Source organism: Pan troglodytes, chromosome 21, assembly GCF_028858775.2.
Source record: "Pan troglodytes isolate AG18354 chromosome 21, NHGRI_mPanTro3-v2.0_pri, whole genome shotgun sequence".
Classification (NCBI taxonomy): Eukaryota; Metazoa; Chordata; class Mammalia; order Primates; family Hominidae; genus Pan; species Pan troglodytes.
Genome location: NC_072419.2, coordinates 26,671,933 through 26,688,942, shown reverse-complemented (window position 1 = coordinate 26,688,942; position 17,010 = coordinate 26,671,933). Strand labels below are relative to the sequence as shown.

Below are 17,010 nucleotides of genomic sequence, written 5' to 3'. Positions count from 1 at the left end.
GGTGGGTGGCTGTGAGGTCTGGTGGGCGCCGGGACTTTAGACAAAGCCCAGCACCATGCATGCCTCCTCTTTGCTGTAGCCCTGGATTGCTGTTGGGTGTCAACTTATCCCCTGCTCAGATATTCCATGTAGCTGAGACTCCAGCTGCAGATTTGGCATGGAGCATGAGCTAAGGGATGGAGCCCATCTTCTCCATCTCCTTGTGGCATGGGCTTGTCACAGCCGTTGGCTCAGGAATGAACACACAGTCCTGTCAGGCCTCATGAGACTTTGGCTGGAAAAAGCTGGGCCCATCCCGGCAAGTCCTTCTCACTGGATTCTGATGCAGACCTGAGACCTGAGACTGTCAGTGGTCTTAGGCCCAGGATGGGGCACTCCTCTGAGAAGGGGTCCAACAGCAGGGAAGTAGGGTGATATGGTTTGGCTGTGTCCCCACCCAAATCTCATCTTGAATTGTAGCTCTCATAATTCCCACGTGTTGTGGGAGGGACCTTGTGGGAGATAACTGAATCATGGGGGTGGTTCCCCCATACTGTTCTTGTGGTATTGAATAAGTCTCATGAAATCTCATGGTTTTATAAGGGGAAACCCCTTTCACTTGGCTCTCATCGTCTCTTTGCCTGCCGCCATGTAAGACATGGCTTTCATCTTCCCCTATGATCGTGAGGCCTCCCCAGCCACGTGGAACTGTGAGTTCATTAAACCTCTTTTTCTTTATAAATCACCCAGTCTTGAGTACGTCTTTATCACCAGCATGAAAACAGACTAACACACAGGGTGAAGAGGTAGAGAGAGAAACCTGGTCCTTGATTTGGTAATCTAAATAAATCCTAGATCAAGCCATATTTAAAATAGTCTCACCACCGGAGTTATCCTTAGTTATGTGAGGCAATTATTCCATTTTTTTTTCAAAGCCAGTTTGGTTGGATTTCCTGTTACTTGCAACCAAAGACTCTAGACAACCAGTAACCCAAATTCAAATTATCCAAGAAATGCAAACTTTACAGAATGGGAGCAGCATGTGGTTATGTAAGTGATAATTTTCCAGATTCCCAATTGTTACATAGGTAGGCCAGATTTCTAGCCCACTTCTGTAGGCCTTGTTAAAATGTGATGGACTAGAGTCTCTGGATGGGGCTTAGGAATTTGTGTTTTTAAAAATTCCCCAGGAGATTAGGATGTGGGCCAGGTTTGGAAATTACTGGCTCTGTAAAGTTAAAATGTTGGACCACCAATGCCAGAAAAGATTCTCACTGTGACAGCCAGCCAGAAGGTCAGTACTTGCCTTGCTTCATATTTCTCATCAATACAAAACAGCTGAATACAAAAAGCAGCTGAGGCTCCCCTGTAGATGGGGCGGAAGTGGACGGGCTCTTCAGGCAGTATGAGCGATGCCAAGCTCCTACTGCTGACATGGTGATACTGTGCATATCCAGTGGAGATGTCACTGAGTTTTTCTATGTCCTAGAGCAAGGAGACAGGAGGAGCCAATGAGAATCCTGTCAATGCCCTGTAATTTAGTGGGCTGGTGGCTGCATTGTCTCTACATGACACCGTTCTGAGGACAGGTGTGACTGTCACCCGAAACAACTCATCCTGGGCCAGGCCTGGTTTTAAGGAGAGGTTCTTAATGAGATACTCAAAATTCATAAAATGTTTTTAAAAACTAGTTCTCCAATGAGAACACATGGACACAGGGAGGGGAACAACACACACTGGGGCCTGTCACGGGGGTCGGGGGGAAAGGGAGGGAGAGCATTAAGACAAACACCTAATGCAGGCAGGGCTTAAAACCTAGATGACGGGTAGATAGGTGCCGCAAACCACCATGGCACATGTATACCTAGGTAACAAACCTGCACGTTCTGCACACATATCCCAGAACTTAAAATAAAATTTAAAAAATAATAATAACAAAGAAAAAAAAAACTAGTTCTCACATGAAGGTCTCACACAAGACAAATAGTTTCAGTTGGCCTTTGACATAGGGTCCATATTTTAACTGCATCCCAGGGTAGAGATTAGAGCGTGATAGTATTATATACATATTATAATAAATAACTCCGGAAGCAAAATCCCTCTGTCCCCAAAGCTGTTTTCATTGTGATACAAGAATTTTTGGATCTTGGGACTGCTCAGGTGGTCCTGGGAGTAACTATGGTGGGGAGGTGGAGCCCAGGAAGGTCCAGTGGACCACAGCCACCTGGAAAGTCAGGGCTGAGGCTGTTCTGTCTTGGTTTAGGTGCACCTAAAAAGGTGTCATAACTCAGAAGATGATTCCCTTTGAGATCCCTCATGGAGTTCTTTTAAATCAAAGTAATACATGCATATGGAAAAATTTAAAATAATATTAGCACCAAACATTTATTAAGAAAATCAGCAGTTCTCTGTCCTTCCAAGTCTCTACCCCCATTGAACAGAACTTTCAACCTTTTCATTTATTTGGGTATATATTTACCTCTATATTTCTGAACAATATGCTTATGGTGCTATTTCTAAATTGATTAGTTTTTAGAATTTCCTATTCGATATTGATGCAGTGGCTAGATTAATCCCTCTTATACTACCCTCTTCCCCACATCTTATCCCCCAGGAAAGTTACATCACAATTCAGGGTTAAATCCGTAAGTATTTACACTAATATGAATGTGTAAGTTCTGTTGTTGTTGCTGAGCAAAGTAGTGTAATATGACAATGTTTTCATCTGTGTGCTTAGTTTTTATTCACTTGGTTTGCTAAGTTTTTCACTTCCTTTATCAGATTTGCCAAGTGTTGGTCACTATTATTTTCCAAATGATCAGGCGTTTGAGATAATATATGAGCTTCCTTTTTTCTCCCCTCTAATCTGGACTTGCAGCTCTGCCGTCCTGCCTGTATTGCAGCTCCTATTTTGTAAGTTCCAGGTCTTTTCTTTGTCTTTTTTGTTCATCATTTAGGCCCTTATATCGTTAGAGCACATTTTTAGCTTCCTAAAAGCAACATGCTTGAGAGGCAAAACTCCACAGACACTGGCTAACTGGGGCACTTCATGGGGTGATCAGGCAGAGATCTCGCATTATTACTGGGTGGCCACCTTCAGTGACATCATCTGAAGGCATTTTCCTTGGGCCTGTCAGTTTTTTGGGACTTAAGTTCTCCAATACTCTGTATTGAGGACTGTGGTCCCCAAAGATGTTACAGGTACTAGTCCCTGCAACCTGTAAATATGTTATCTTTCAGGGCACAGGGATTTCGCAAATGTCATCACATGAAGGGTTCTGTGATGAGGAGATGCTCCTAGATGATCCGGGTGGGCCCAGAGGAATCATAGGGATCTGCTAAGAGGGAGGCAGCAGGTCTGAGTCAGAGGGAGGAAGATGCTGCGCTGCCAGCTCTGAAGATGGAGGAAGGGGACACAGGGCATGGAATGCAAGTGGCTTCTAGAAGCTGGCAAAGGCAAGGGAACAGATTCTCCCCTAGAGTCTGGGAACAGATTCTCCCCTAGAGTCTCCAGAAGGAACACGCCCCTGTCTACACCTGAAGCTCAGCACACTCAAACCCATTTTGGAATTCTAACCTCCAGAACTGCACAATAAAAAATTTGTGTTGTTATAAGCCACCAAGTTTGGGGTAATGTGTAACAGCAGCAATAGAAACTAATACAAGGCCTGGCTCCTGGCATTGAGAGGGCGTGGCTGGAGGAGGGGCTGTGGATTCCTCTGTTTGAAATGGAGAATTCCACTTACTTGTCTGTTCTCTATTCCTCACCGTTACAACGCCCATGCAGCACAGGCTAAATCTGAATTAGCAGCAGCCTCTGTTCAATTTCTCTAGAGAATAGTCATTTTATCCTCTCACTTGGGGTGTGGCTGACAACCTAACTGGAGTCTGCAGGGATCCAGTGTTCCAGTCACTCCACATCAGACTGCCCAGCTTTTCAGCCCAATTCCTCACCCCACCTTCTGCAAACCTCCAGTCTTCAGCCTTGTGCAGAATTCACACACTTTTCACCAGTCTCTCCTCCCATAAAGATGCCTGAGTTTCACCTTCCTCAGCTGTGCTAAGCCAATGTAAACTCTTCCATTGATTTTTTTATTCTCAATATTTTTAAAGTGCTTATCTTCCAATATCTCCTCTCCATCTCACCTTTGTGGATTTGTGCCCTTTTTATCCCTTTACTGTCATTTCAGTGTTTTTCTTCGGTAGGGAGAGGAGATAAAAATAGGAGATCAATCCACCTTGTTGACTCAGGTGCCTTCTGGGGTTCCAACCATGTTTGATGCAGTGGTGGGGGTAGGCATCCTGTCCCTCCAACCACATCCTTGCTTGGGTTCATAAGGGAACGGCTACCCTCTTAGGAATATTAGAGAGAAAACTCCTGTCCTCTTCTACACCCTGACTTTCCTCCCTAGGGCACAGGGAGTGACCAACTGGTCAGTGAGTCTCCTAGTGTGGGTTGCCCCAGAAACACACCCTGAATTAAGTGTCTGAGAGTCAGTAGTTTACTTGGGGAGCAAAGCCAGGAAATTCTGTAAGAGGAGTGGCATGCGAGGTGAGGAAGGGGAGGCTGCCAGCATGGGGTGTTTCAAGATGTGGGTGACTATGGTGAATCAACCCCACCTGGATCTCCAAGAGCCTAGAGAACACAGTGCAGAGTGGTCCCACCTAAGAGGTGAAGGAGCTGGCAGATTGATTCTCCAATCCCTTCAGTCACTGGCTGACGGCTGCTTCCCCAAACAGCCTGCCCTGCTGCAAACATGGCATGGAAGAAAGACCAGGCACTTGCAGTCCTTGTCTTCACAGAGTGCTCAGGAAGAATAAGTGCTAGAGGATATGGGTGGGGCTCCAACAGCATATGCTAATGTGAGATTCAAAAACTGGACCCTGTGCCTGCATCGTGCTTTCTCTTTCTGACAGCACATCCTGCTCCCAGGTTGTGTGTTTTCTCCTCCCCTCCATGCAATTAGCTGGGAGTGGGGAGACCCTGCCCCACAGGTGAGGCCTGCCTACAACCACATGGGGGCACTTAATTCAGTAAGGAGAAACAGGAAGCCCATTTGTGTTCTCAGTCCAAGCTTTGTTCTCTGGTTCAGTGTTAGCCATGAGAAAGGGGTACTTCAATCCCTAGCTGACTTCTGGGTAGACCCCTTCACTGGTCAGAATCTGGAGAGGAGACGGGTTGGAGAACCTGGCCCTCTGGCAGAACTTCAGTGTCTGGGCTTAGTGTTCAGTGAATCTGTCCCAGTGCCTCTACGGATATGACTAAGCCCCATGTTCCATTCCCTTCTCAAGGGTTCTCTAAGCTTCTGTTGCTGAGTCAGTCCATCCATCACCAAGAGGCTCTTGGGAAACTACTGAAATTCCAGGACTATGCTCATCATCAGGGAATGAAAATGCCTTATTGTACCAACCTCCCACTCAAAAGCCTACAACACCCTCCTCTGCTTCTTAGGAAAAGTCTGAGATCCTGAGCAGGGTTCACAGGACCCTGCCAATCTCTTCCTGAACCACCAGGCTTCTGACAGGGAACAGAAGGGACACTCCAATGGAGTGGCCAACGGACCACCTGCAAAGGCATGGGTGGGGTGAAGGGAAACCAACAAAGGATGGTGAAGTCCCCAGGGATAGCCACTGCACTGGTGGAAGATGCTATGCCCCTTGGCCTGAATTTTTAACAGGAGGGAGGACTTCCAAAATCCTGAGATGCATGTAAATGACATACATTAATAACACACCTAGACATGGATAGGAGTGTATGTATGTGCATATGATAGAGAGAAAACTCTTACAAATGTTTTGCCTCTCCAAAATGTTTTCTTTTTGGGCAATGGGAAGGAGAGATAAGCTGTATTTACTAAAATTTTTGCAAATAATTTATGTAGAAAATGCAACTTACAGTCCAGGCCATGTAGAGGATACAGAAGAAAAGATTAATCATAGCAGGGGAAGAGGTAAGGAGGTGAGGCTTGGTGCAGCAAGTCCTAAAGGAGGTGGTAGGTGTGAACTGGTGGAGACAGGCAGAGAGACTGGGAGGAGGAAAGGGCACAAATCCTCTGAGGTAGAAAGGTGTGAAACCCATGGGGTGGCTAGAGGGCACGCAAAGGCCCTCGTCAAACCCTACCTCCGGTTCACTAACATTTCCACTGTGGACTGCTGTTAAAGCTTCCTCGGATGCAGCTTCTCTGGCAATATTTCCCTGGAAATGATGACAGCAAAACATGAAAATTAATCGACACCTACAGTGGTTTAGAGTCCAAGCTCTGGAGCAAACTTCCGGGGTTCAGATCCTGGCTCTACAGCTTACTGGCCTTGTGGCATTGGGAAAATTATGTAACCTCAGTTTCCTCCTCTGTGAAAAGGGGATGAGAAGAGCATCTATTTCATAAGGCTGTTATGAGGATAAAATAAAGACAGACAGATAGAGAAACAGATGCTTAGCATAGTGCAGGCGCCTCCTGATTCTCTGGAGATGTTAGTTATTACTCCATTATTTGTATTCTTCTGTTTAACTTGAAAGGTGCACTAAGTTTTTTCTTAAAAAAACTACTGTATTGAGGTATTATGATGGTGCAAAAGTAATTATATCAAAAGTAATTGCATTAAAGTAATGGCAAAAACTGCAATTATTTGTGCACCAAAAGTAATTTGTGCCAACCTAATAGAATTGACATACAATAAGCTACATATATTTGAAGTATCCTTTTTGAAAAGCTTTGATTTATGTGTACACCCATAAAAATATCACCGCGATCAAGATAACGAACATTACACATCGCCCCCCAAGCTTCCATGTTCCCATGTGCCTCTCACTCCCACCCTTTCTACTCTGCCAACCACAGGCAAATACTGATATGATTTTTGTCATTATAGTTTGTACTTTCTGTAATTTTATATTACTGAAATAAAATAGTATTTATTCTTTTTTGATCTGGCTTCTTTCACTCAGCATGTTTACTTTGAAATTCATCCATGCTGTTGCACACATCAGTGGTTTAGTCCTCTTTGTTGCTGAATAATATCCATGGTGTGGATGCACCTACACATCCTCAACAACACTTGGAATGCTTAATCTTTCTAGTTTTGGTCATTCTAATAGACGTGTAGTTGTATTTGATTGTGGTTTTAATTTGCATTTCTCTAATGACTAATGAGATTGAGTGTCATTTCATGTGATGTCTTATTTTGGAAAGTTCAAATCTTTTGCCTATTTTTAATTTGCTTTTTTATTTTGTATTATTGTGTTTTGAGAGTTTTAAAAATTATGTTGTAGAAACAAGTCCTCTGTCAGATATGTAATTTGCAAATATTTTCTCCTAGTCTGTGGCTTGTCTTTTCATTCTCTTAAAGTACTTTTCAAAAAGAAAAGGTTTTAAATTTTGATGGCATCTAATTGGTCAATTTCTTCCTTTATGTGTTGTGCTTTTAATGTTGTTTCTAAGAAATCTTACCTAACCCAAGGTCACAAACATTTTCTCCTATGTTATGTTTTCTCTAGAGGTTATATTGGTTTGAATTCTACATTCAAGTCTATGATTCATTTGCAGCTAATTTTTGTATATGGTGTGAGGTATGGATTGAGTTTTTTAAAAGTTTGTATATGGATACAAAATTGTTTCAGAGAGAAAAGACTATTCTTTCTCCACTACATTGCCATGTGCCTTTGTCAAAAATCAGTTGTCTATACATTGAGCCTATTTCTGAGTTGTTTAATTCTATTCCATTAACCTACTGTTGACCTTAGCACCAATATTACACTATCTTCATTACAATAATCTTATCAGGCATAATGGCTGACACATGTAATTCCAGTACTTTGGGAGGCCAAGGTGGGTGGATCACTTGAGGCTGAAAGTTCAAGACCAGCCTGGCCAACATAGCAAAACCCCATCTCTACTAAAAATACATACAAAAAAATCTAGGCGTGGTGGTTCACACCTGTACCAGCTACTTGGAAGGCTGAGGCATGAGTATCACTTGAACCTGGGAGGCGGAGGTTGCACTGAGCTGAGATCATGCCACTGCACTCCAGCCTGGGCAATAGAGAGAGAGAAAAAAAAGAATCTTACAATAATTAATCTTGAAATCAGTTAGTGTTATCCTACAGCTTTGTTCTTTTTCAAAGTTGCTCTGGCTGTTTTAGGTTATCTCCATTTTCATATAAATTTTGGAATCAATTAATTAAACTTCTATAAAAATTCCTGCTGAAAATGTGATTGGGATTTTACCGAATTTGCGAAGAACTGATTTAAAGATTCAATATCCCACGAACATAGAATATCTCTCCATGTATTTAGGTCTTCTTTAATTTCTCTCAGAAATGTTTTGTAGTTTTCACCATAGAAGTCTTGAATATCTTTCGTCAGATTTAATCTATAAGTATTTAACATATTGGTACTGTTGTAGATGGTATTTCAATCTGATTGTTCATTGCTATTATACAGAGATACAACTAAATTTTGCATATTAATTTTGTATATATTAGTTCTAGTAGCTGTTTTGTAGATTCCATCAGATTTTTTTTTCATAGGTAGTCATGTTGTCTGTGAGTGAAAGATAGTCATAATTATTCCTTTTTAATCTGGATGCCTTTCATTTCTTTTCCTATCTTTTTGCACTGGTTCAAATCTTCAGTACAATTTTGATTAGAAGTGGTGAGAAAAGGCATTCTTAACTTATTCCTGACTTTAAGGGTGAAACAATTAGTCCTTCACCATTATGTGTGATGTTTGCTGTAAGTTTTTCAAAAATAACCTTTGTCAAATTGAAAAAGTGCTAAGAGTCTTTATGAGGAATTAATGTTAGATTTTCAAATGTCTTTTATACATTTATGAGATAAACATATGGTTTTTTTTTAGTTTGTTAAAATGGTGAATTACACCGATTTTCTTATGTTAAACCAAACTTGCATTCCTAGAATAAACCCTACTCAGTCATGATTATCCTTTTTGTATATTGACTCAGTTTGCTAATTTTTAAATTTTTTTATTTCAATATTTTTGGGAGAACAGTTGGTGTTTGGTTGCATGGAAAAGTTCCTTAGTGATTTCTGAGATTTTAGTGCACCCATCATCCAAGCAGTGTATACTGTACCCAATGTGCAGATAAAAGACTCTATGTTGATGGCATTCAGTCTGGTTCCATATTTTTGCAATTGCAAATTGTGCTGTTATAAACATGCTTGTGCAAGTGTATTTTTCATATAATGACTTCTTTTCCACTTGGTAGACACCCAGTAGTGGGACTGCTGGATCAAATGGTAGTTCTACTTTTAATTCTTTAAGGAATCTCCATGCTGTTTTCGATAGTGCTTGTACTAGTTTACATTCCCACCAGCATTGAAAAACTCTTCCCTTTTCGCCACATCCAAGCCAACATCTGTTGTTTTTTTATTTTTAAATTATAGCCATTCTTGTAGGAGTAAGGTGATATTCCATTGTGGTTTTGATTTGCATTTCCCTGATAATTAGTGGTGTTGAGCATTTTTTCATATGTTTGTTGGCTGTTTGTAAATCTTCTTTTGAGGATTCTCTATTCATGTCCTTTGCTCACTTTTTGATGGGATTATTTGTTTCTTTCTTGCTGATTCATTTGAGTTATTTGTAGATTCTGGATACTAGTTCTTTGTCAGATACACAGTTTGCAAATATTTCCTCCCACTCTGTGGGCTGTCTGTTTACTCTGCTGGTTATTTCTTCTGCTGTGCAGAAGCTTTTTAGTTTAATTAGGTCCCATCTATTTATCTTTGTTTTTGTTGCATTTGCTTTTGGGTTCTTGGTCTTTGCCTAAGCCAATGTCTAGAAGAGTTTTTTCCAATGTTATCTTCTAGAATTTTTATGGCTTTACCTCTTAGATTTAAGTCTTTGATCCATCTTGAGTTGATCTTTGTATAAGGTGAGAGATGAGGATCCAGCTTCATTCTTCTACGTGTGGCTCACCAGTTTTCCCAGCACTATTTGTTGAATACGGTGTCCTTTTCCTACTTTATGTTTTTGTTTGCTTTGTTGAAGATTAGTTGGCTCTTAAGTATTTGGCTTTATTTCTGGGTTCTCTATTCTGTTCTGTTGGTCTACATGCCTATTTTATACCAGTACCATGCTTTTTTGGTAACTATAGCCTTATAGTACAGCTTGAAGTCACGTAATGTGATGCCTCCAGATTTCTTCTTTTTGCTTAGTCTTGCTTTGGCTATGCAGGCTCTTTTATGGCTCCATATGAATTTTCGGATTGTTTTTTCTAGTTCTGTGAAGAATGATGATGGTATTTTTATGGGAAGTGCATTGAATCTGTAGATTGCTTTTGGCAGTATAGTCATTTTCACAATATTGATTCTACCCATCCATGAGCATGGGATGTGTTTCCATTTGTTTGTGTCATCAGTGATGTCTTTCAGCAGTATTTTGTAGTTTTCCTTGTAGAGGTCTTTCACCTTCTTGGTTAAGTATATTCCTAGGTTTTTTGTTTGTTTTTTTAAGGTTTGTTGTTGTTGTTTTGGGATTTTTTTGTTTTTTTGTGTGTTGTTGTTGTTGCTGTTTTGTTTTGTTTGGCAGCTGTTGTAAAAGGGATTGAGTTCTGTATATGATTCTCAGCTTGGTCACTGTTGGTGTATAGCAGTGCTACTGATTTGTGTACATTGATTTTGTAACCTGAGACTTTACTGAATATATCAGATCTAGGAGCTTTTTGGATGAGTCCTTAGGGTTTTCTAGGTATACAATCACATTATCAGTGAATAGCGACAGTTGGCCTCTTCTTTACCAATTTGGATGGCTTTTGTTGCTTTCTTTTGTCTAATTGCTCTGGCTAGGACATTAAGTACTATGTTGAATAAAAGTGGTGAAAATGTGCATCCTCGTCTTGTTCCAGTTCTCAGGGGGAATGATTTCAACTTTTCCTTGTTCAGTATAATGTTAGCTGTGGGTGTGTCATAGATGGCTTTTATTACTTGAGGTATGTCCTTTTTATGCCAATTTTGCTGAAGGTTTTAATCCTACAGGAATGCTGGATTTTATCAAATGCTTTCTCTGTGTCTTTTGAGATGATAATATGATTTTTGTTTTTAAATCTGTTTATGTTACATATCACATTTATTAACTTGTATATGTTAAACCCTGCATCCCTGGTATGAAACCCACTTGATCATGGTGCATTATCTTTTTGATATGATGTTGGATACGGTTAGCTAGCATTTTGTTGAGGATTTATGCATCTATGTTCATCAGGAATATTAGTCTATAGTTTTCTTTTTTGGTTATGTCCTTTCCCGGTTTGGGTTTTAGTGTGATACTGGCTTCATAAAATGATTTAAGGAGGATTACCTCTTTCTTTATCTTCTGGAACAGTATCAGTAAGATTGGTACCAATTCTTCTTTGAATGCCTGATAGAATTCAGCTGTGAATTCATCTGGTCTTGGACTTTTTTTGTTGGCAATTTTAAAATTATTGTTTCAATCTCACTACCTGTTATTGGTCTGTTCAGAGTTTCTATTTCTTCCTGATTAATCTAGGAGGGTTGTATATTTCCAGGAATTTATCTATCTCCTCAAGATTTTCTAGTTTGTGCACCTAAAGGTGTTCACAGCAGTCTTGAATGTTGCTGTGGTATTGGTTGTAATATCAATTAGAAATTTCATTTCTAATTGAGGGTATTTGGATCTTCTCTCTTCTTTTCTTGGTTAATCTTGGTAATGGTCTATCAATTTTGCTTATCTTTTCAAAGAACCAGCTTTTTGTTTCGTTTATCTTTTGAATTTTTTTTGTTACCGTTTCATTTAGTCCTGTTCTGATCTTTTTATTTCTTTTCTTCTGTTGGGTTTGGGTTTGATTTGTTCTTGTTTCTCTAGTTCCTTGAGGTGTGACCTTAGACTGTCTATCTGTGCTCTTTCAGACTTTTCGATGTAGGCATTTAATGCCGTGAACTTTCCTCTTAGCACCACTTTTGCTGTGTCCCAGAGGTTTTAATAAATTGTGTCACTATTATCAGTCAGTTCAAATAATTTTTTTATTTCCATCTTGATTTCACTGTTGACCCAAAGATCATTCAAGTGCAAATTATTTAATTTCCATGTATTTGTATAGTTTTGAGGGTTCCTTTTGGAGTTAATTTCCAATTTTATTCTACTGTGGTCTGAGAGGGTACTTGATATAATTTCAATTTTCTTAAGTTTATTGAGACTTGTTTTGTGGCCCATCATATGGCATATCTTGGAGAATGCTCCATGTGCTGATGAAAAGAATGTATATTCTGCAGTTGTTGGGTGTTGAATGTTCTATAAATATCTGTTAAGTCCATTAGTTCTAGGGTATAGTTTAAGTCTAGTTTTTTTGTTGACTTTCTGTCATGATGTCCTGTCTCATGCTGTCAATGGAGTATTGAAGTCCCCCACTATTATTGTGTTGCCATCTATCTCATTTCTTATGTCTAGTAATAATTGTTTTATAAATTTGGGAGCTACCATGTTAGGTGCATATATATTTAGGATTGGGGTATTTTCCTGTAGGACTGATTTTTTAAAAATCATTTTAAAATGTCCCACTTTTTTTAACTGTTGTTGCTTTAAAGTATGTTTTCTCTGACATAAAAATAGTTACTCTTCCTCATTTTTGGTTTCCATTTGCATGAAATAACTTTTTCCACCCATTGACTGTAAGTTTATAGGAATCCTTATGCAGTAGGTGAGTCTCTTCAAGACAGCAGATACTTGATTGGTGAATGTTTATCCATTCTGCCATTCTGTGTCTTTTAAGTGGAACATTTACACCATTTACATTCAATGTTAGTACTGAGATGTGAGGTACTGTTTTATTCAACATGCTAGTTGTTGCCTGAATACTTTGGTGTTTTTTTTTTCATTGTGTTATTATTTTATAGGCCCTGTGAGATTTATGCTTATGGAGGTTCTATTTTCATGTATTTTGAAGTTTTGTTTCAATATTTAGAACTCTTTTTAGTATTTCTTGTAGTGCTGGCTTGGTAGTGGCAAATTCTCTTAGCATTTGTTTGTCTGAAAAACACTTTCTCTCTCCATTTATGAAGCTAGTTTTGCTGGATACAAAATTCTTGGCTGGCAATTATTTTGTTTGAGGAGCTAAAGATAGGACCCAATCCCTTCTGGCTTGTAGTGTTTCTGCTAAGAAATCTGCTGTAAATCTGATATGTTTTCCTTTATAGGTGGCCTGATGTTTCCGCCTCGCAGGTCTTAATTTTCTTTCCTTTGTCTTGACTTTGACTTTAGATAACCTGATGACTATGTGCCTGGGTGATGATCTTTTTCCAGTGAATTTCCCAGATGTTCTTTGAGCTTCTTTTTTTTTTTTTTGAGACGGAGTCTTGCTCTGTCACCCAGACAGGAGTGCAGTGGTGCCATCTCAGCTCACTGCAGGCTCCACCTCCTGGGTTCACGCCATTCTCCCACCACGGCCTCCCAAGTAACTGGGACTACAGGTGCCCACCACCACGCTTGGCTAATTTTGTTTTTGTATTTTTAGTAGAGACGGGGTTTCACCCTGTTAGTCAGGATGGTCTCAATCTCCTGACCTCGTGATCCACTCACCTCGGCCTCCCAAAGTGCTGGGATTACAGGTGTGAGCCACCGCACCTGGCCCTTTGAGCTTCTTATATTTGGATGTCTAGATCTCTAGTGAGGCCAGGGAAGTTTTCCTTGATTACTCCCTCAGATACGTTTTCCAAACTTAAAATTTCTCTTCTTCCTCAGGAATACCAGTTATCCTTAGGTTTGGCCGTTTAACATAATCCCAAATTTCTTGGAGGCTTTGTTCATTTTTTAATAATTCTTTTTTCTTTGTCTAAGGCTGGCCACCGTGCCCAGCCTTAAATTTCTTTAATAGCTTTTTCACTGTTCTGTTTGTTTGTCTTAATGACCGGTTTAGGCTTACTATATACATCTTATCAGAATTGACTTCAGATTTACAGTAACTTAATTCCAGTGATATACAGAAATATTACTCCTATATATTTCTATCTTTTTTTTTTTTTTTGGCAGATTTTTGTGCTATTGCCCAGGCTGGAGTGTGGTGGCTCACACCTGTAATCTCAACACTTTGGGAGGCCAAGGTAGGTGGACTTCTATTACACATATATTAGGTCTTTGAAGTTGTCCCCAAACTCACTGATACGTATCTTGAAAAAACATCTCATTTATATTTGTTTCAAGTTCACTAATCTTTCATCTGCAATGCCTAACCTGGAGTTAATCCTTCTGGTGTATTTTTCATCTTATTGATTGTAGTTTTTAATCTCTAGAAGTTTGATTTGGGGCATTTTTATATCTTTTATGTCTCTCCTTAACCTTTGGAACATACAGTTATAATAACTGTTCTAATGTTTTTGTCCATTAATTCTAACATGTTTTCATATGTGTGTAGGTTTCAACTGATTGATTTATCTCCACCTTATGCATAATATATTACCAGTTTTGTGAGTGCTGGTAATTCTTTATTGGATTCCACACATTGTGAATTTCATCTTGGTGGGTGCCAAGTAATTCTGTATTCCTATAGATAGTCTTGTACTTTGTTTTGGGACTCAGTTAAGTTACTTTGATTATTTTAGTTCTTGCTTTAAAGATTTGTTAAGCAGGACTGGAGCGGTGCCCTCTCTAGAACTAATTATTCTCCACAAGACTCTTTTGTGTACTCTCTTGCAAATCATAAGCTTTTCCAGTCTGGCTGGTGAGAACAGGCACTATTCCTAACTTTGTACAGGCATGGGCACTATTAATCCTCATCCTTTTCAGAGGTTCTTTTCTCAGCCTGGCCTTAAGGGGTTTCCTCACATGCCTGGTGCGATCAGCACTCAGCTGACTGCCTGACTGATCTGCTGATCAATGATGTCTCTCTCTGTGCACTCTGTCCTTTCTAGTACTCTGTCCTTCAGACTTTAGTCACTCTAGTCTGCATGGACTTAAAGACTCGAGAAGTCTTCTGGCTCTTCCTGCCCTGCGTTGTGGCCTAGAAGGTCTGTCAAGGCAGTCAACTGGGGCAGCCACAGGATTCGCTTGGCTTGTTTCCCATCTCCCAGGCATCGCTGGCCTTTGTTACAGTGATGAACAGTGTTTTCTATATTTTAGCCACACTTTGGTTATTTTAGGCAGGAGAGTAAATCCAGTCTCCGTTACTGCACCTTAGTGTAAAAAGAATGCTGCACTTAAAAAAAAACTAATTCCATTCAATCAGCTTCATTTCCATCAATCTAATCCATGCCACATAACCTTCTTTAAAAGACTCACATCTCCCCTGAGTCCCCTCTTTGCTGGGAGGGGACTTTGCTGGGAGATGGGGCAGGTGTTTCCGTGTCTGCAGGGCCCAGTCAGGGCAGTAAGGAAAATGCTGTCCCATTTGAGTATGCAGATAGTGTGTCAGTCTCTTCAGAAAGCCTGTATTTCCCAGTGAGTTTAAATGAGCAGTTTTATCTGTCTCAGCCTCCTGAAGTCAGGGAGGAAGGTAGAGAAAGGCTGATATTCTGTTGTGACCTGAATTTTGGAGCACACCAGTGAGGCTTTGATTTGTCTGTTACAAACACAGAGGCCTCTGTTTCCCCCAGCTCGCGGTGTGCTTACTGCTAGTGAGGCCTTTTCTGCATCAGGCATTAGAACTTCTCCATATGACGCCAGCACCAGAGATGCCCCTGATGTCACAGGTAGCCCCCAGGCCCATCCTCCCACCCTAGGCATGGAGGGATAGTCTCTCTCACCTGGATGTTTTCCATGGTATCTGGAGAGACAGGTTCCTGCAACTCCTCGACTATTTTTTGGGAACCCTGGCTGCTACTCCTGAGCTCAGCATCTTTGAGAGAAGGGATAGAATAATGACAGAAAATAGATGATAAATATCTGCAGAATCACAGGAAATTAGACAGCATGGTCACATGGTTTTAAACTACAATGGATCTAAAGAATTTTATTCTAGAGAGCAGTACCTTGAGGTGGGAAGAGCAGGTCTCTGCAGCCCAGCCGAATTTTGACACTGAGGAGGGATCCTGGGCTAGTTCCTCCCTCCCTCCACCTCTCTTTGCCCTTATCCACATGATGCTGCCCAGGGGAGTTGTGGAGATGGGAAGATGGGCAATGGACCTGGCCCAGGCCTGGGCCACAGGAGGCCCTCAACCTCTGCCAGTCCCTGGGCAATGGGTTCCTTTCATAGCAGCCCCTTTTGAAGCTTACAAACAATGGGTTATCAGCTTCCTCGATGGTGGGCTTTGAAATGATCTCCAGGCAGAAGGTGGAAAAGGCTACAGTGAGTTACATCAGTGTTACCTGAATACCAAGGCTTAGCACAAGGGCTGCTTTCTCTTTGTGTGGAAATACTGTGAACTCATGCTCTGCCAGCGGTCACAATGCTCACTTTTCTATTTTGTAATAGAAATTATTTTCAAGAAGAACTGGAGCTGAGCATTGGTTTTTTAGTAAGTTCTGGAAAGTCAATAATCAGGGTAGCTTAGGCTTCATGTATTTAACCTTTACTAAAAATTACGGAAGAAAAAAATTTCCCATTTTGTCTACAAAGGTCTTTCACCCTCCTCCTCCCCTCCTTTTTTCTCTTTTGAAATCTCTCCACGCCTAAAGAGGGAGACCTGGGAGAAGACATCATTGGAGGATGTCCTCTCCTTTGTGCCTCACCCAGTGTCGTCCGCTCTGCTGGGAGTTCTCAGCCATGACATCTGCTCTCAGCCTTTGGGCCTCAGCTCAGAGCAGCCCTAGGACGCCCTGCTCATGGCTACCCCTCCTCAGAAGCGCTGCCACAGATGTAGGAGGGACCCTGGGCCTGCTGAAGGCTCCAGAGACTGCTGCTGTCTCCGTGAGTGTGGGCATGCTGCTCTGCCTTCTTGTTTTCAAGCATCACATCAGACACTGCAGAGCCAGAGCAGCCAGGGTCCTCCCTGCTTCCTCCTCTCCCATGGTGTTCTTCTAGTGCCAGCTACAACAATGGCCCCTGCAGATGCCTCTCAACCCCAAATATCTGGGTCACTAATGCATTCTACTTACTTCTGGCAAAGATGTAGGTAAATGAATGAAA

At 40.9% G+C, this 17,010-nt stretch overlaps 1 protein-coding gene across 22 annotated transcripts in view; it reads right to left on the bottom strand.

Annotated features, from left to right (window-relative positions):
• The window catches only part of CFAP61 (cilia and flagella associated protein 61), a 306,350-nt gene that overhangs the window by 200,073 nt on the left and 89,267 nt on the right, over positions 1-17,010 (bottom strand). For 20 of the 22 annotated variants that reach the window (XM_016937529.3, XM_016937533.3, XM_016937534.3 and 17 more), the window contains 3 exons: positions 15,689-15,780; positions 6,101-6,175; positions 1,286-1,464 (listed from right to left, as the gene is read on the bottom strand). In XM_016937529.3, the coding sequence (XP_016793018.2) occupies positions 1,286-1,464; positions 6,101-6,175; positions 15,689-15,780 (346 nt within the window). The remainder of the gene's footprint in view (positions 1-1,285; positions 1,465-6,100; positions 6,176-15,688; positions 15,781-17,010) is intronic. The other 2 variants (XM_016937531.3, XM_054674462.2) reach the window with 1 other exon arrangement.